The sequence below is a fragment of the Hylobates moloch genome, unplaced genomic scaffold (genome assembly GCF_009828535.3).
Source record: "Hylobates moloch isolate HMO894 unplaced genomic scaffold, HMol_V3 SCAFFOLD_1, whole genome shotgun sequence".
Taxonomy (NCBI): Eukaryota; Metazoa; Chordata; class Mammalia; order Primates; family Hylobatidae; genus Hylobates; species Hylobates moloch.
The window spans coordinates 96,231,729-96,252,270 of NW_026652276.1; the positions used below are offsets into that span (position 1 = coordinate 96,231,729).

The following is a 20,542-nucleotide window of genomic DNA, read 5'->3' on the forward strand; positions in this document are numbered from 1 at the left end:
TTTGGTTATCAGTCTATGTAATTTCCTATATTCTTCTCCTAAGTCAAATTTTGTTATGTATATTCAAAATATTTGTCATAAAAATATATTTCTATTTTCTCCCTATAAAGCAATAGGCAGCCATGTGTCTACTTACAGTGGGATCGGTCCAGAGAGAGCATCTTGAACACTCCTGGCAAGGGGCTCCTGGTGAGCGGGGATGTTGGCAGAAATGGTCATATCCATTGATAGAAACTCGACAGAGGTAGCACATCTGGGCACCACAGCGGCAAGACATGCGGTTGCAGCCTTCAGATTTGATGAGGCCAGTCCCACACTTGTGGCATTTTCTAATGCGGGCAGCAGTCATTTTTTCTTCACTGAAATAAGAAAACATAATTTCGAGCTGGGAGGGAAGATGTGGAGGAAAAAAATATGGCCATTAAGCATTTATTTTCACACAAAATGATCACTTATGGCTTTTTTGTGACATTAAGCAGTGAAAAGAGCCTAGGTTTTGGAGTCTGAGAACTGCTTCAAAGTTTTAATTGTATGACCTTTGGTAAATTACTCACTTGCCTGGAAACTCAGTTTCCTCATTTTTAAACTGTGAAAACAAGTTTCTCGTGGTGTTTTGAGGGTTACAGACAAAATATAAAGCACCCTGGCATAGTGCCTAGTACTTAGCATTTAGAAAAGGACTGCTCTATTTGTTATAGGAATCCCTGTAGGCTTAAAATGGAGAGAACAGACTGAGCATGGTGGTGCACACCTGTAATCCTGGAACTTTGAGAGGCCAAAGCAAGAAGATCATCTGTGCTCAGGAGTTTGAGACCAGCCTGACCAACATGGTGAAACACTGTCTCTACTAAAAATAGAAAAATTTGCCAGGCGTGGTGGTGCACACCTGTAATCCCAGCTACTTGGGAGGTTGAGGCAGGAGAATCGCTTAAACCCGGGAGGTGAAGGTTGCAGTGAGCTGAGACCGTGTCACTGCACCCCAGCCTATGTAACAGAGCGAGACTCCATCTTAAAAAAAAAAAAAAAAAATTGTCAAAGAGACGAAGTTTAGATAAAGTGCATTTAGTACTATTACCTTAACGAGTCACCTTTGTAGTACATCCATTTATGATTTTAGTTACTCAGCAACTGTGAAGACACTACTCAACGTTCTACAACTCAAGGTTCTGTTTTTTTTTTTTTTTTTTTGAGACAGAGTCTCACTCTGTCACCTAGCCTGGGGTACAGTGGCTCCATCTCAGCTCACTGCAACCTCCGCCTCCCTGGGTTCAAGAGATTCTCCCACTTCAGTCTCCTGAGTAGCTGGGATTACAGGCGCCCACCACCATGTCCGGCTAATTTTTGTATTTTTAGTAGAAATGGGGTTTCACCATGTTGGCCAGGCTGGTCTGGAACTCCCGACCTCAGGTGATCCACCTGCCTCGGCCTCCCAAAAGTGCTGGGATTACAAGTGTGAGCCACTGTGCCTGGCCTATTTTTTTTTTTTTTTTTTTGAGACTCATTGCAACCTCCATCTCCTGGGTTCAAACGATTCTCATGTCTCAGCTTCCCAAGTAGCTGGGATCACAGGTGCGCACCACCACACCACCACACCTGGCTAATTTTTGTATTTTTAGTAGAGATGAGGTTTCACCATGTTGGCCAGGCTAGTCTCAAACTCCTAACCTCAAGTGATCCGCCTGCCTCGGCTTCCCAAAGCACTGAGATTACAAGCATGAGCCACTGCGCCCAGCTAGACTCAAGGATCTAATGAAAAACTTTTCAGTTTGAAAAGCTATGTGCCCAAACACAACTGCAGTTTTCTACAGCACAAACCTCTGTAAGAGCACCCTGAGGCTGAGGTGTGGCACTCCACTTGCCTGGGGCTGGCTGACTTTCCCTGGGAAGCTGCTCAGGGAAAGAGGCTGTAAAGAATTAAGGTTACAGTCTTTTCACAAAGGCTTGGAAAGAGGGTCTATTTGCTTGCTCATCCGATCCGTCTGGCACTGACATGAAATAATAATGGGTACGGAGGGATAAGAAAAGGCTCTCCTAAAATAGACAGAGGAATACATAAAGCATGCCTGCAACTCAACATTGCTGAAATGTTAAACAGCTATTCAATTATTGCACAAATATCCACTCAAGTCCTTTGCTTCTGCATTAGTAAGAGTAGTACTGGATAGGGCCAGAATGGAGTTTTATTATGGGATGTGGTGACTACCTAGCCAGTAACATAAAAGTGAAAAATGGAACTGGGGAAAAATCATGGTTGATTCCTTCAGAGGAAAGGTGGTTTGGCAACTACATTCTCAACCAGGCAGGAAACACAGCCCCGCGGGATGTGCTCCTGGGGCGACAGGAAGAGAAGCCGGAGCTGTGACTGTGGTTGCTGACCTTGCGCTCACACAGGAAGGCTCAGGGCCTCTTCTATGCAGCCATCGATAGCCCACACTCCTGTAGTTATCTGTGCTCACCACCAGCCAGTGTGTGGGTAACTCCTCTCTGGGAGCCGTATTCTGATGGCGGCACATGCCATGCCCTTCAGATCTCAGCCCGTCCCCTTCGTGAGTGTGAGGATGCATGTGTGTATGCATTCTTTTGCTGTGGTAAAATGCACATAAAATTGACTTTTTAAACCATTCTAACGTATACAATTCAGGGATATTTTGAGTATTCACAATGTTATACAATCAACATCACTATCTATTTCCAAGAGACTTTTATAACCCCCAAAGGAAACCCTGTACCCATTAAGTAGGCATTCCCCATTCCTCCCTGCCCTGCAACCCACAAGCTGCTTTTGGGCTCTACAGATTGCCATTCTGAAGCTAGGCAAATGCCCATATGCCTCTGATACTTCATAGGAATGGAAATCATACATGTGCTTTTGTGCCTGTCTTCTTTCACTTAGTGTGTTGTTTTCTAGGTTCACCTATGTTGTAGCATGTATCGGTACTTCATTCCTTTTTATGGTTGGATAATATTCCATTGTATGAATATATCATATTAGTTTATTCATGAGTTGATGGAATGAGTTATTTTTGTTTTTTGGCTGGTGTGAATTGTGGTTAAATGAACATTCTTGCACAAGTTTTATATGGACACTTTTTTTTTTTTTTTTTTGAGATGGAGTCTTGCTCTGTGGCCCAGGCTGGAGTGCAGTGGCGCAATCTCGGCTCACTGCAAACTCCGCCTCCCGGGTTCATGCCATTCTCCTGCCTCAGCCTCTCTGAGTAGCTGGGACTACAGGCGCCCGCCACCACGCCTGGCTAATTTTTTGTATTTTTAGAAGAGACGAGGTTTCACCGTGGTCTCGATCTCCTGACCTCGTGATCCGCCCGCCTCGGCCTCCCAAAGTGCTGGGATTACAAGCGTGAGCCACCGCGCCCGGCCATGGACACTTTTCACTTGTGCTGGGTGAGTATCTGAGAGCGGAACTGCTGGGTCATATGGTAATTCTATGTTTAACTTATTGGGGAAAGCCAACGTTAACTATGGCGGCTGCACTATTTTCTATTCCCACCTCAATGTATACTGGTGTCATTTTTTCTATATCCCTGTCAAGACTTGTTATTTTCCACTGCTTTCATTATAGTCATCCTAATAGGTGTGAAGTGGTATCTTATCATAGTTCTGATTTGTATTTCCGTAATGACTAATGACGTTCAGCATGCTTTCATGTGTTTGTTGGTCATTCGTACATCTTCCTGGAGAAATATCAATTGATATTGTTTGCCCATGTTTTTTTTTGAGACACAGTCTCACTCTGTCATCCAGGCTGGAGTGCAGTAGTGTAATATCAGCTCACTGCAACTTCCGCCTCCTGGGCTCAAGTGATTTCCCACCTCAGCCTCCTGAGTAGCTGGGAATACAGGCTTACGCCACCATGCCCAGTTAATTTTTAAATTTTTTGTAGAGACTGGGTTTCACCAGGCCGGTCTTAAACTTCTGGGCTTAAGCTATCTGCCCAACCTTGGCCTCTCAAAGTGTTGGGATTACATGCATGAGCCACTGTGCCTGGCTGTTTGCCTATTTTCTTTTTTTTTTTTTTGAGACGGAATCTTGCTCTGTTGCCCAGGATGGAGTGCAGTGGTGCGATCTCAGCTCACTAAAACTTCCGCCTCCTGGATTCAAGCAATTCTCCAGCCTTAGCCTCCTGAGCAGCTGTGACTACAGGCACGTGCCACCACACCTGGCTAATTTTTGCATTTTTAGTAGAGACGGGGTTTCACCATATTGGCCAGGCTGATCTCGAACTCCTGATCTCGTGATCCACCCGCCTCAGCCTCCCAAAGTACTGGGATTACAGGTGTGAGCCACTGTGCCCGGCCTGTTTGCCTATTTTCTGATTAGAAAATCTTACTGCTTTCAACATTTTCTATGTCTTTGGCCTTGAACAGTTTGACTCTGATGTGTCATGGTGTGGACTTCTTTGAGTTCATCCTACTTGGAATTCATTCAGCCTCTTGGATGTATAGATTCTTGTTCTTCATCAGATTTGGGAAGTTTTCAGCCATTATTTCTTCAATATTCTTTCTGTTCATTTTGCGCTCTGCTCTTCTTTGGGCTTCCCCTTAATGTGAATATTGGTACATCTGATGATGTTCTACAGGTCCCTTAGGCTCTATTCACTTTTCTTCATTCATTTTTCTTTCTGCTCCTCCTCCAATTGCATAATTTCAACAGCCGTATCTTCAAGATCTCTGATTCTTCTGCCTGCTCAAATCTGCTACTGAATTCTTCTAGTGTATTTTTCATCTCAGCTATTGTAATTTTGGGGTACAGCATTTCTGTTGGTTTCTTAATTCTTTTTTTTTTTTTTTTTGCAACAGAGTCTTGCTCTGTCGCCAGGCTGGTGTGCAGTGGTGCAATCTCAGCTCACTGCAACCTCCACCTCCCGGGTTCAAATGATTCTCCTGCCTCAGCCTCCCAAGTAGCTGGGACTACAGGCACCCGCCACCACACCCAGCTAATTTTTATGTTTTTAGTAGAGACGGGGTTTCACCATGTTGGCCAGGCTGGTCTTGAACTCCTGACCTCAAGTGATCTGCCCACCTCGGCCTCCCAAAGTGCTGGGATTACAGGCGTGAGCCACTGCGCCTGGCTGGTTTCTTAATTTCTATCTATACTCTCTACTTGTTCATACACTGTGCTCCTGGTTTCTTTTAGTTCTTTGCCCATGGCTTCACCTGGCTTTCTGAGCATATTTAAGACAGCTGATTCAAAGCATTTGTCTAGTATGCCCAGTGTGTCCTCAGAGATGGTTTCTATCAACTACTTTTTTCCCTGTGAATAGGCCATGCTTTCCTGTTTGCTTTATAAATTATTGTTGAAAACTGGGTATTTTGAATATTATACTGAGAAGAGTCTAGAAATTAGGTTGCTTTTTGAATGGTTTGAGATTGTTTAGTGACTTTTAAGTTATTTTTGTAAATTAGCCGGGCATGGTGGTGCATGCTTGTAATCCCAGCTACTCGGGAGGCTGAGGCATGAGAATCGCTTGAGCCCAGAGGCGGAGGTTGCAGTGAGCTGAGATTGCACCATTGCCACTGCACTCCAGCCTGGGTGACAGGGCAAGACTCCATCTCAAAACAAAACAAAACAAAAAAAAAAAGGAAAAAAAAAGGGGTCCAGGTGCTCACGCCTGTAATCCCAGCACTTTGGGAGGCAGAGGTGGGCAGATCATGAGGTCCAGAGATTGAGACTATCCTGGCTAACACAGTGAAACCCCATCTCTACTAAAAATACAAAAAATTAGCTGGGTGTGGTGGCACACATCTGTAATCCCAGCCACTCAGGAGGCTGAGGCAGGAGAATCGCTTGAACCTGGGAGGCAGAGGTTGCAGTAAGCCAAGACTGCACCACTGCACTCCAGCCTGGCGACAGAGGGAGACTCCATCTAAAAAAAAAACGAAAGTTGGCCGGGTGCGGTGGCTCACGCTTGTAATCCCCAGCACTTTCGGAGGCCGAGGCGGGCAGATCACGAGGTCAGGAGATCGAGACCACGGTGAAATCCCGTCTCTACTAAAAATACAAAAAAAAAAAAAAAAAATTAGCTGGGCGTGGTGGCGGGCGCCTGTAGTCCCAGCTACTCAGAGAGGCTGAGGCAGGAGAATGGCGTGAACCTGGGAGGCGGAGCTTGCAGTGAGCCGAGATCGCGCCACTGCACTCCAGCTTGGGTGACAGAGCGAGACTTCGTCTCAAAAAAAAAAAAAAAAAAAAAAAGAAAGTTATTTTTGTAAAGACTATTCCTTGCTGTGTGTGGTCACTGAAGTCTCTGTTGTATTAGCTTAGTGGTCAATGCTAGAAAAAAAAAAATGAGAGAACCAATCCTCCCATCCTGATCTTTGCAGTTGGGGTACTCTGAGTTGACTCAGCCAGATCATCTATAACTTTCTTAGTTTTTGAGTTCCTGTTAATACATAACCTAAAGCTCAGTCTGAGGTGAAAGCCTAGGGTCTTGGGTTTTTCTGAGCATGTGTTGAGCCCTAGACATGTACGTAGTCTTCTAGATCTGTCTTGGCTTGCCCATGTGTTACTCATTGCCTCAGGCAGCTGCAGCTGGTATATGCCTCTAAATGCTTTCAACAAAATCCACTGGGAGGCTGTTTCAGCCCTGAGAAAGTTGTGAAAGGTGAAAAAAAAAAAAGGTAAAAAGTTGCCTCTGGTAGTTTTTGCCAGGTTAATTCTTGCTTTGCTGGGAGATAGGAGTTTTTGGAGTTCCCTACACTGTCATTTTTTTGTAATGTCACTCCCTTGAGTGTATTTTTTGAGAAGAACTAAAGTTTGGTGAATAATGCAGCTGACTTGCCATGTCCACATCTGAAACCTTCATTTTCTTTCTTTTTTTTTTTGAGATAGGGTCTTGCTCTGTTGTCCAGGCTGGAGTACACTTGTACATTCATGGCTCACTGCAGCCTCGAACTCTTGGGTTCAAAGGATCCTCCTGCCTCAGCCTCCCAAGTAGCTGGGACTACAGGCACGTGCCACCATGCCTGGCTAATTTTTAGATTTTCTGTACAGAGAGGGTCTCACTTTGTTGCCCAGGCTGGTCTTGAACTCCTGGGCTCAAGCAATCCTTCCGCCTTGGGCTCCCAAAGTGCTGGGATTACAGGTGTGGCAGCCATTCATTTTCCTATACTTAATCTCTCCCACTTCTGGTTCTTTGGGTTAGCTCACATAGTTTTATCACCCATGCTAGAAGCCTGAGAATCATTCTAGACTCCTTCCGCCTCTTACTTCCCGTATCTATCAGCTACCAAGACCTGTTGATTTTACATCTTAAATATTTCTTAAATTTATCCCCTCTTCTCCATTTACAAGACTACAAACCTATTTTGGAGCCCTATGATAGAGTGGCTTAGACTACTGTAATGGCCTTCTAAATTTTCTCCTTTATTCAAGTCTTGCTTTCTTTAAAGCTACTTGCCCTGTAGCCACCAAAATCATGTAACTTAGGCCATGACATTCATTTGCTTAGAAGTATTTCATGGTGGGCCACCCAGACATTGCACAGCTCTGGGTGTTTTGTAATGTGAGATGCACAGAGCCACCTGTGAAATGTTCTCACCAAAAACATTTGAGTGAGAACCTAATCAAGCCTTTAGATCTACTTTTTTTTTTCTTGAGATGGAGTTTTGCTCTTCTTGCTCAGGCTGGAGTGCAATGGTGTGATCTCGGCTCACCACAACCTCTGCCCAACAGGTTCAAGTGATTCTCTTGCCTCAGCCTCCTGAGTAGCTGGGATTACAGGCATGCACCCCCACGCCTGGCTAATTTTGTATTTTTAGTAGAGACAGGGGTTTTTCCATGTTGGTCAGGCTGGTCTCGAACTCCCGACCTCAGGTGATCCGCCTGCCTCAGCCTCCCAAAGTGCTGGGGTTACAGGCGTGAGCCACTGTGCCTGGTTAGATCTAAATTTTAATTTATAGAAAACGCAGGAGACAGGCCGGGTGCGGTGGCTCACGCCTGTAATCCCAGCACTTTGGGAGGCCAAGCAGGCGGATCACGAGGTCAGGAGATCCAGACCATCCTGGTCAACACGGTGAAACCCCGTCTCTACTAAAAATACAAAAAAAAATTAGCCAGGCATGGTGGCGGGCACTTGTAGTCCCAGCTACTCGGGAGGCTGAGGCAAGAGAACGGCGTGAACCTGGGAGGCAGAGCTTGCAGTGAGCCGATACAGGGCCACTGCATTCCAGCCTGGGTGACAGAGTGAGACTCCATCTCAAAAAAAAAAAAAAAAAAAAGAAAACACAGGGGACAGAAGAACAAGTTAAATGATACCACGAGAAACCAGCCAACTCTAGAAGACATCTACAGGCCAATTATCAAATGCAATGAATCTCATTTGGATCCTAACCTGAACAAACTAACTGCAGTACACATGTAAACCTAATCTGAGATAATTAGCAGAACTGTGAACTTGGTATGAGGTATCAAAGACTTAAAATTTCAATTTTAGTTTTGTTAGTGGTCATAAAGGTAAGTGCTACATAAGAAAAAAAAGGTTTTATGGGTGAAATGACATGCTGTCAGGGATTTGGATTTGCTTGAAACACTACAGCAGTTTAAAAATAAGAAAGCGACGGCCGGACGGGTGCGGTGGCTCACGCCTGGAATGCCAGTACTTTGGGAGGCTGAGGCGGGGGGATCACTTGAGGTCAGGAGTTTGAGACCAGCTTGGCCAACCATGGCCAACAAAGTAAAACCCCGTCTCTACTAAAAATCCAAAAATTAGCTGGGCGTGGTGGCAGATGCCTGGAATCCCAGCTACTCCGGAGGCTGAGGCAGGAGAATCGCTTGAACCTGGGAGGCGGAGGTTGCAGTGAGCCGAGGCACTCCAACCTAAGTGACAGAGGAGACTCTGTCTCCAAAGGAAAAAAAAAGAAAAAAAAAAAGACAGAAAGAAAGGGAGGGAGGATCACTAAAGCTCGGGAGGTCAAGGCTAAGGTTAGCTGTGATTGTGCCATTGTATTCCAGCCTGGATGACAGAATAAGACCCTGTCTCAAGGCGAGAAAAAAAGTTTTGACATTTGGCAGGATTCTGTGGCTCTTTGGTCCCAGAGGGGCTATATGATAAGGAAAGGCAAGGTGAAGCCCCTGGAGCACCCTGTCTCTAAAAAAAAAACCACCACCAGATTCCTTTGGGCATCTTCAAGACTAGCACCACCATCAAAGACTTCTAAGATGCAGAAGCGATGATTCTCTCACATCTCTTTTTACTTCTCATTTGGCTTGTACAGAAGAATGGCACTTGGAGTACAGTGTATTACTCTAAGCCTCAACAGATGCTGACTAAATGTGGCTGCTGTTCTAGATGTCATCTCTCACCAGAACAAACAGCCCTGGCAACTGGTATGCTGCAACTGATTTGGAAAATGCTTTTCCTGTCTGTTCGATAATCAGAGAACACCAGCAGCCAGTGAGGACCTTGATTATCTGTCACTCAATAGGATAACACACCGTTCTACTACTTGAACGACATGCAGATAGAACCTGGTGAACAGGAAGTAGCAGATATGGTAGGATGTATTAATATGCTACATGAATGCCAGAAGGTCAGAGAGAAATCCCTTGAATGTAGGAATGTGTAATCTCTATGACGTTCTGGTGGTCTGGAGGTCAGGCATGTATATCATGATATTCCTTCCAAAGCTAGGCTCATGACAGAAGCATCCTCTATCACTAACGAAGAAGCCCAACATTTGGGAGAATGTTTTTGATTTTTGGAATCAACATATATCACATTTGGATGTTCTGCTCTTATCCACTTACTGCTGATCTAAAAGGCCGCCAGGTTTAAATAGGACCCAGTGGTGGGCTATGTGTGGCAGACCAAGATGCTGAGTGGAACCAGTGCCAGGAACTGACAGGACAATCAGAATGAAGGCTGTGCTTTGTAAGTAATTCTCCTTCCAAGAAACATCTCGCAGCCTGCTACTGAGTCCTATAGTAGTCCAGATGCCTGATCACAGGGCTGCAATCCCTCCTGGAGGCCTGAGGAGAGTATCTTTGTTGCTCATTTGGGTTGTCTGCAGAGTTCAGTTGAGGTTGTAGGACCAGGGTCTCTATTTTCTTGGTGGCTGTCAGCTGAGGGTTTTCCCAACTTCTCCAGACTGCCTCAATCCTTGGCTCATGGCCACCTTCATCCATCTTCAAAGCCAGCAACAGGGGGGGTCAAGTCCTTCTCATGCTTGTCTGACTCTTCCTCCCATACTAAGGGCTCTCTGCTTTTAAGGATTTATAATTAAACTGGGTCTACTCGGATAATCCAGATAACCTCCCCATCTCAAGGTCCTTAACCATACAACCAAGGGCAAATCACATGGGCCTCAGTCACCTCATCTGTAAGAGGAGAATAATGGTACCCACCTGTGCTGCATACTTGGGAAACTGTCCAAATTGCCATTGCCCACTTCATTTTCTGAGTACCAAACTCCTTCCATATCCTTCATATTTAAACTGGACATAAAGTCACCCAACTACAGGCTACATACGGTGCTTGCCTTGCCCACGTGACAATCTAGACCAATGCGGTATGAGCAAAAGCAAGATATATGTATATAATTCCTGTATCACTTATAAAGAAAAGCTGCCTGCTTGGCAACTTGTCTATTTCCCACTTTCTCTGGGTTTGAGTGTAAATGTGGCCACAATCTAGTTACAATCATGCAGAAGAGAATACCACCTTCAGGGAAGGGTGAAGCAGTTAAGACAATCTTCTCTTTTTTTTGAGTTGGAGTCTCGCTCTGTCATTCAGGCTGTAGTGCAGTGGTGCGATTTCGGCTCACTGCAACCTCTGCCTCCCTGGTTCAAGCAATTCTCTTGCCTCAGCATCCCGAGTAGCTGGGACGACAGGTGCATGACCACCACTCCTGGATAATTTTATTTTTTGTAGAGATGAGGTTTTATCATATAGCTCAGGCTGGTCTCAAATTCGTGAGCTCAAGCGATCCGCCTGCCTTGGCCTCCCAAAATGCCAGGATTACAGACAGGCCTGAGCTACCATGCCTGGCTGTGAGACAATCTCTGAATAACATCAGGAGATAGATATGCACCCTCAGCTGAGTGGTAAGGCTAGATTGTTACGAGAGAAGAGAAAGAGATTTCAGTATTACTTCAGTCATTGCATTTTTTTTCTTTTTTTTTTTTTTGAGACGGAGTCTCGCTCTGTTGCCAGGCTGGAGTGTACTGGCGCAATCTTGGCTCACTGCAACCTCCGCCTCCCGGGTTCAACTAATTATCCTGCCTCAGCCTCCCGAGTAGCTGGGATTACAGGCAAGCGCCACCACACCCAGCTAATTTTTGTACTTTTAGTAGAGATGGGGTTTCACCATGTTGGCCAGGATGGTCTCAATCTCCTGACCTCATGATCCACCAGCCTCGACCTCCCGAAGTGCTGGGATTACAGGCGTGAGCCACTGCGCCTGGCCTGCATTTTAATAAGTGAGTATTTGTAACGTGCTCAGCCACATAATACTATACAAGTAATAGTTATTACTATCACAGGCGTATCATTTTGTATTCTGGAGGTGGGCAATTCTACTTAGGTCTCAGGGCAACAGTTTCCTGTAACACAGACATAAGCAACACTAGTGCAGTCTAAGTTAATTAAAACACGTTACTTGCTTATTTAGAAAATAAGGAAAAGGGGGACCATCATTTATGGAATTCACATGTGCCAGGTATTTACATGTTAATTTGTCTTCTGAAATAACTCCATGAGGCTGCAGAGATGAGGAAACAGAGGCTCAAGGGTTAGGTTACTTCCCCAAGATCACTCCAGACTGGGGTGGCTCAAGCGTTTTCTTCCCACAACAGTATGCCCTCTCTGCCAAAAAGCAGGTTAACGGGGAAGTTGAGAATCAGCCCATAGCCCCTCTGAATTCTGTTACTCACATAGAGGTACGGTACTTGATGTCGTCTTTTTCAGCCAGCTCTTCACAGGTGAGGCCATTATGTTCTTTCCAGAGTCCCTGACACTTCCTACAGGTTTCCTGGGGATAAAGGACAGACACAAAGACAACTCCTGGTGAGTGGACACCACAGATGATCCTGTTTAACAAAAGGGATATGAAATGAGCTTTACTTGGCTTGAATTCTCTCAGAGGATGCCTCTCCTTTTCGGGGGGATATTTCTAAAGACATCTTTTAATAGAAGAGGTTAAGAGGTGGTAGGGATAGGTGGCTGATGCCTATAGTACCAGCACTTTGGGAGGCTGCGGCAGGCCAGGAGTTTGAGACCAGCCTGGGCAACACAGTGAGATGCTGTCCCTTAAAAAAAAGAGAACGAGTTAGGGGAGGAGAGGGGAGTGGTAAGAATCATTAGAAGGACGCACAAGGAAAAATTTCTCTCCCTAGATCAAAAGGAAGTGTTGCTCCCATCACCTAATTTGCTAAGGCTTTCTAAAATGCTCTGGGCCATCTGAAAAAACCAAAGGAGACGGATCTTGGGTAATCTTGGGTTTTTAAAACACAGTAGCATGAGCTGCTTGGCAGGGCCTGTTTGGATCTTGTTAATCTCTGCAAAATCCCTGTGCCCACAAGCTGGCGTCCAAAATGCGCTTCTACTGGATTGAAGAATGGCCTACTTCAGTTCATCAGGGGCTCCTAAGGGAGACTTTCCTCTGCTGCTCATCACTCATCAGCATGGATGTCACCCTTAAAAGTTTCACTTCATATATAAACATGCATCTTAAATAATCACCACCTTTATTCTAGGATCCTTCATAGTTTATAAAATGCTTTCATATGTGCCAGAAACTATCCCACATCAGTATAATTTAAAGAGCCAGGCGTGGTGGCTCACACCTGTAATTCCAGCAATTTGGGAGGCAGAGGTGGGTGGATCATGAGGTCATGAGATCAAGAGATTGAGACCATCCTGGCTAACATGGTGAAACCCCATCTCTACTAAAAATACAAAAAAAAATTAGCTGGGCGCAGTGGCGGGACTACCCAGCTACTTGGGAGGCTGAGGCAGGAGAACGGCGTGAACCTGGGAGGCGGAGCTTGCAGTGAGCCGAGATCACGCCACTGCACTCCAGCCTGGGCGACAGAGCAAGTCTCCATCTCAAAAAAAAAAAAAAAAAAAAGAATTTAAAAAAATGTTAATCCAATGATCACAGGCATTAAGTGGAAATTATAACCCTAATAGGTTATAGTGAAGGAAAACATAGTGTTTTCAGTTTTAAGTGGGGCCCTGATCTAGTCTGGGGAGACAGTGAAGGCTTGAGGAAGTGAGGCCTGAGATCCAAAGGACGAGTCAATGATAATTAGACAGGGCGGCGAAAACAGATCAACACTCCAGACAGTGGACAGCAAGAGAAGACTCTAGCAGGCAAAGCCGGGCATGTTCAGTTCCTATGGCTGGACTGCAGACAGTGAGCATGGCCCTAGAGGCCTGCAAGCACCAGACCAGGCGAGGCCTTGAAGGGCATGATGAGCAGTTTGTTCTTTATCCTACGAGCACTAGGAAGCCACCAAAAGGTGCCAAGCACGGAAGTAACACGATCAGGTGTCTTTAAAAAAAAAAAATCATTCTGGGTGGAAAATATTGGAGGGAGGAAAGAGTGAACGTGCAAAAGACAGGAGCTAGTAAAGCCACTCAGGAGAGAGGCCATGAAGGCCCAGACAAGGGTGGTGGGCAAAGACAGGAAGAAAAGGGGACTGACTTGAGAGCAAGGGAGGAAGTAAGACTGGTGGGTGTAGAGATGAGTCGCCGTGCCTGGCCCTTTTATACATTCTGAATTTTATACTATATGTGTACTATCTAATAAAAAGAATTTAAAAAGGGAGAAAAATGGAACAGATTGCTGAGGGAGCTGAGAACCTGACCCTTCTGGTGGGATGTCGTAAAAGGGCTCAATCAGGGTGGGCATGGTGGCTCACACCTGTAATCCCAGCACTTTGGGAGGCCAAGGCAGGCAAATCATTTGAGGTCAGAAGTTCGAGACCAGCCTGGCTAACATGGCGAAATCCCATCTCTAATAAAAATACAAAAATTAGTTGGGTGTGGTAGCTGGTGACTGTAATCCCAGCTACTTGGGAGGCTGAGGCAGGAGAATCACTTGAACCTGGCAGGTGGAGGTTGCAGTGGGCAGAGATGGCACCACTGCACTTTAGCCTGGGCCATAGAGCCAGACGCCATCTAAAAAAAAAAAAAAAAAAAAAAAGCTCAATCAATTGGCTGGGGTGGGTGGGGCAGTGAGGAGCTGACGGGACATACTACATTTAAACGCCTGCTTCCGAGGGACGCGGATATGCTCTGGTCCCCCACCTATATCCCATTCAGTAAACAAAGGTGATATATATTAGTGTGTCTAACTATTACCCACCAAAACATACAGCGGCACAAACCCATTTTTATAAGACCCTGTGCCTGACTATTGCAGGAAGCTGGAGGACAAACAACAGCTGGAGAATAGATGAGCTGATGTTTAGCTCCTAACCTCTAAAACAATGCCAACCCAGCCCCTCCCAAGAGTAACAGCTTGAAAACAATACATGGCATTTAGATAGTTTTTAGCATTCCTGGCAATTCTGTTATTAATTCATGGGTCTTCCTCATAAAGGAAGAAACCGCATTTTTGAGGTGAGGCACAGGCCCACCAGGGCAAAATGACCTGGCCAAGCTGGAGCCAGGTGTGTGTGAGGGCCACTGTGAGGTCCTCTGCTCTGCTCACCCTCTACGTCACAGTGCTTCTTCTGTAGGTGAACGTGTGGGTTTTCAGCCAGGGCGCTTCTTACTGAAGGGCCCAAGGGCCCCGGAGAACATATCTGAAGCGTCTTTTGAAAAGACTGTGTAGCACTTTGGAAGGCTGAGGCGGAGGGATCACCTGAGGTCAGGAGTTCGAGACCAGTCTGGCCAACATGGAGAAACCCCATCTCCACTAAAAATACAAAAATGAGCCAGGCGTGGTGGCACATGCCTGTAATCCCAGCTGAGGCAATCCCTGTGAGGCTGAGGCAGCAGAATTGCTTGAACCTGGGAGGCGGAGGTTGCAGTGAGCAGAGATTGCGCCACTGCACTCCAGCCTGGGCAACAGAGCAAGACTCTATCTCAAAAAAAGGGGGGGGGGGAAAGACAAGACTACGTAGCTAGATACAAAACCCACAATTAAAATAAGGCAAGCAAACACCAGGCTGGGGAGTTTAACATTTGGAGCTCTCTCTGTATGGTGTCTTTAAAATGTACTCTCTCTTCTAAATAGTGTAAATTTTACTAAATTGTAATTCTCTCCTCTCAGGCACAGCTAGGCTTTGCTCCTAAACTCAACAAATGCTTACGCATATTACGAAGAAACGCTCTTGAATGTTTCTTTTTTTTTTTTTTTTTTTGAGCCAGGGTCTCACTCTGTCACCCAGGCTGGAGTGCTGTAGTGTGATCTTACTGCAACCTCCATCTCCTGGGCTCAAGCGATCTCCCACCTCAGCCTCCTGGGTAGCTGAGACTACCAGTGATCATGCCTGTAATCCCAGCACTTTGGAAGGCCGAGGGGAGCGGATTATCTAAGGTCAGGAGTTCGAGACCAGCCTGGGTAACATGGTGAAACCCCATCTCTACTAAAAATACAAAAATTAGCCGGGCATGGAGGCGGGCTTCTGTAATCCCAGCTACTCTGTAAGCTGAGACAGGAGAATTGCTTGAACCCAGGAGGTGGAGGTTGCAGTGAGCTGAGATTGTGCCACTGCACTCCAGCCTGGGTGGCAGAGCAAGATTCAGTCACAAACAAACAAAGTGCTGGAATTACAGGCATGAGCCACTGCGCCCAGACTCTTGCATGTTTAACATGATAACCATATTCTTCAATCTGTGGTTTACAAGAAAGCCCGAAAGGACCATTTTGGAAGGCAAAGTACACTTTGACAAGTAACCTCAAAACATGAAGAACAGGTATCATGGCCATCGCACGGGACCACACTTTCTATCACCTTGTGCCTTTCCGATCAGGGGAAACTGCGGAGTTCACCATCATCCCAAATACAATAAGCAGGCAGGCAGCTCCCGCCCTCTCAGTGGGGAAGGAGCACGCATGTTGGGTAGTTTGTTAACAAGTAGCCGCCAGGCCATGTTCTTCATGTCATCAGGGAGGTTGCTGGTTAAGTTTATGATGCCCTTTTGTCCTCAAAATACATTAAAGTGTTTTGACTGTTCATGAGGTCTTCACTTTGCAATACAAAGAAAGCGACTTCCATCTTCCTTTATTCATTTTCTGCTGCCTAAATAATGATTAATGAATAAAGCAGAAGATTAAATTCAATTCCAGATGACCCTATCATGATGGGAGCTGAAATTTCTTCACATAAACATAGCTTTCTCAAGAACCAGTAGACAAATGTATCCGGCCATCACCTCCTCCAAGCCCAGCAAGTGATAATAATCTTGAGACCTTTGGGTCTGTTGGCAAAGAATCCAAAAGAAAATCTGAGCCCACAGGCCAAAGTCACCGGGTTCTGTGTTTGTTTCCTTGCCTTCCTTGCAAAGCCACCTGGAAGGCATCTGTCCCCATGCGTGCTAGATTTCAGTTGCTGACTTCCATCCAGCCTTGTCTCAGAAGCAGAACAAAGTACAAACTGCTCCCTTACTTTTAAATGGTTCCTCCAGTGAAATCTGTCAACTCACTCTCTAGGGGAGAGAAGTCACTGACATGCCACAGGGCATTAGGCTGTGACCAATCCAGAAGTAGCTTCAGAAATTTCAGCTCTCTGTTCTGTCACCTCAAAAAATGCTGAGAATGGGCCAGGTGCAGTGGCTCACACCTGTAATCCCAGCACTTTGGGAGGCTGAGGCAGGCGGATCACCTGAGGTCGGGAGTTCGAGACCAGCCTGACCAACAGGGAGAAACCCCATCTCTACTAAAAACACAAAATTAGCTGGGCATGGTGGTGCATGCCTGTAATCCCAGCTACTCAGGAGGCTGAGGCAGGAGAACAGCTTGAACCCAGGAGGTAGTGGTTGTGGTGAGCTGAAATCGCGCCATTGCACTCCAGCCAATGCTCAGCCAGGGACCACAGGACCGTGGGCTTCCAGGCCATCTGTGCCTTCTAGTTGTCAAAGATGCTGGTCCTCCCCACCCATAGGCCCAAATGACATACAGAAGGTCCAGAAAGACACTGATTTTAAGACGGAACCCTTTAAATCTCAGGGGTTTATGCTGGAACTCCTGAGAATCAATAAAATTCAGCGAAGTCAAAGCTCAGGAAGATTCAGTGGACTTTCTTTCCTTTCACTAAGGGAATCCAAGAACCTCTATTTTTCCTAGGTCAAGAATGCACATATCAGCCGAATAAGGCTTGGTCCTTGCCCTCAAGGAGTACATTCTACTGAGAGTTACATATTGGGGCAAATCAAGCACAGCATAATGGGAGTTCAGTGTAACGTGCGCGCACACACGGCAGGGGAGCATGCATGTGCGTGCAGAGGAGAAAGAGGTGAGTCAGACAAGAATTCTTTGAGGAGCTGACATTTTCATGGGACTGACTATAGTAAGTGCCATGAGTAATCAGAACCTCCATGCAACCAATAAAGTGCTTCTTCTACTGGGATCTACATCTTAGTGAAACGCTTTTCCAGCAATGACAGCCATTAAAGCCAAGTATCTGAACCTCAGAACCAGATGCTCAAACCAAACATTTCAACAATGAAACATAGTTCAAAAGATTCCTATTTTAATAAGCACAAAAAGTTTTCATCTCATTAAATAAAATTATTTTGGGCCGGACACAGTGGCTCATGACTGTAGTCTCAGCACTCTGGGAAACCGATGTGGGCAGATCACTTAAGCCCAGGAGTTTGAGACCAGCCTGGGCAACATAGTGAGACCCCATCTCTACAAAAAATACAAAAATATAGCTGGCTGTGGTGGTATGTGCCTGTAGTCTCAGCTACTTGGGAGGCTGAGGTGGGAGGATTTCTTGAGCCTGGGAGGTGGAGGTTGCAGTGAGCTATGATCAAGCTACTGCACTCCAGTCTGGGTGACAGAGAGAGACAGAGTCTGGCTCTGTCCCCCAGGCTGGAGTGCAGTGGCACCATCTCAGCTCACTGCAAGCTCCGCCTCCCAGGTTCATGCCTTTCTCCTGCCTCAGCCTCCCGAGTAGCTGGGACTACAGGCGCCCGCCACCACGCCCTGCTAATTTTTTTGTATTTTTAGTAGAGACAGGGTTTCACTATGTTGGCCAGGATGGTCTCGAACTCCTGACCTCGTGATCCGCCCACCTTGGCCTCCCAAAGTGCTAGGATTACAGGCTTGAGCCATGGTGCCTGGCCACAAAAATTTTTTTTTAACTGACTTGAATAAAGCAGTATATTTTAAAGTATGATTTATTTCATTATGCCCTTTTAAATTTTCTGTATCTGTGTATGTTTTGCAATGTTATGTTACAACAGTAGCACACATGTAACGTACAAATAAACACGAGCTGGGGGTGTCCTCTGCACAATTTTTCTGATACGGTGAGCAATAAAATTGTACATCTGCCGCTCTCAATACTGAAGGGCCATGGAGGAGGCCTGGAGAGTGCAGCAGTGTGTCGGAGTTATGTTTCAGAATACTTCCATTAATTAGTGAGCTTGAGACCAAAGACTGAAAGATGGTTGAGAAGCAACTGGAAGAGTCTATGAAAGAGATGAGGGTGAGAGAGAAGCCTAGAAAGACTCCTAGGTTTCTGATGTGGGACACTAGCGAGATTGGCGGAAACATGAACTTAGATCAAGTGGTGCAGAGTAAGATCTGAGTGAGGGTGGGAGGCAGAGGTGAGTTTAGTTCCAGACCAGCTTACTTATTCACTCACTTATGTGCTCTTCCAATATTTGCTGAATTTCTGTCATTTGTATGAGACACTGGAGATACAGCAATAAACAAATTAGGCTCAGTTTCTATCTTCATGACGCTTATGTTTTACTGAAAAACACAGATACTAACCGAGACTAGGGGCCAGAAGAGCCCGTCAGACGATGCGACATTTAAGCTGAGTCCTAAAGGAGGAGTCAGACAGGTATGGGTACAGAGGGAAGAGCAAGGGTGAAGGCCTCAGGGCAGGAGAGGGTCTGTCTCATGCTGAGAAAGTTAGTATGGCTGGAGCCCAGTGGGGGAGAGTGGAGAATGGACCATGGTCACCCAGCAGGACTGAGGCTATAGGGAGGAGTTTGTAAAGCCAGGCTGACCAGGTGGGAAATGCAATCATCTGGTTGACATTTCAAAAGATTCTTGTGGCTGCTATTGTTAAAGGGATGGTTTCCTGGGGTTGTAGGACCTTGCAGCACCCCCTTTCTAAACTAAGCCCAAGTAAATAACTTCTAGGGGAATAGGCTCAGAGTCTGGATTTGATTCTTGCTTAGATTTCCTCAACAGTCCTCCATAAATAAGGGTACAGCTTACTTCCTGAAACAAGGTGTGCCAACACCAAGCCTGGCAGGGGCAGGTAAGGCTGACCTGCAATGGGGCAATAGCAGCACACCTGTATTTTTTTTGTTAAGAATAAGAGAACCACATTTTCTGATACGGCTTCAGAAAGGGACTTTATTACTATTATTCTTAATATTTTAATTACATTAATTACTTTTTTGTTTTAGAGACAAGGTCTTGCTCTGTTGCCCAGGCTGGAGTGCAGTGGTGCCATTATAGCTCACTATAACCTTGACCTCCTGGGTGCAAGCAATTCTCCTCCCTCTACCTTCCGAGTAGCTGGGACTATGAACACGTGCCACCACAGCTAAATTTTGTTATTTTATTTGTACAGACAGGTATTGCTATGTTTCCCAGGGTGATGTTTCCCAGGGTGGTCTCAAATTTCTGGGCTCAAGCGATCTGCCCACCATGGCCTCCCAAACTGTTGGGATTATAAATGTGAGCCACACAGCCCGGCCCTGTTTTAATTTTTTTTGTTTGTTTGTTTGAGATGGGAGTCTCACTTTGTCGCCAGGCTAGAGTGCAGTGGCGCAGTCTCGGCTCACTGCAAGCTCTGCCTCCTGGGTTCAAGTGATTCTCCCACCTCAGCCTCTCGAGTAGCTGGGAATACAGGCGCCCGCCACCACACCCAGCTAATTTTTCTATTTTTAGTAGAGACGGGGTTTCACCATGTTGGCCAGGATGGTCTCAATCTCTTGACCTCATGATCCACCCACCTCGGCCTCCCAAAGTGTTGGGATTACAGGCGTGAGCCACCGAGCCCAGCTGGAGCCCTGTTTTAATGATTGATTGAGACAGGGTCTCACTGTGTCACCCAGGCTGGAGTGCAGTGGCACAATCTTGGCTCACTGCAGTCGTGACCTCCCTGGCTCAAGCAATCCTCCCACCTCAGCCTCCCAAGTAGCTGGGACCACAGGTGTGCACCACCATGCCTGGCTAATTTTTTGTAGAGATGGGATCTTGCCATGTTGCTCAGGCTGGTCTCAAACTCCTGGAGTCAAGCAATCTGCAAGCCTCAGCCTCCCAAAGTGCTGGGATTACAGATGTGAGCCACCATGCCTGGCCTGGGGAACATCTTTAACAGAGGTCTAAAACTCCTGCTTTTCACAGTACTAGCTCAATGTTCCTGAAGGCTTAGGTTTTTTTTT

General features: G+C 46.0%; 1 protein-coding gene across 1 annotated transcript in view; it reads right to left on the minus strand.

Annotated features, from left to right (window-relative positions):
* The window catches only part of LOC116810838 (E3 ubiquitin-protein ligase RNF216), a 105,428-nt gene that overhangs the window by 20,842 nt on the left and 64,044 nt on the right, over positions 1-20,542 (minus strand). The window contains exons 6-7 of the mRNA XM_032755825.2: positions 11,884-11,981; positions 137-359 (exon numbers count right to left, since the gene is read on the minus strand). Coding sequence (XP_032611716.1) covers positions 137-359; positions 11,884-11,981 — 321 coding nt within the window. The remainder of the gene's footprint in view (positions 1-136; positions 360-11,883; positions 11,982-20,542) is intronic.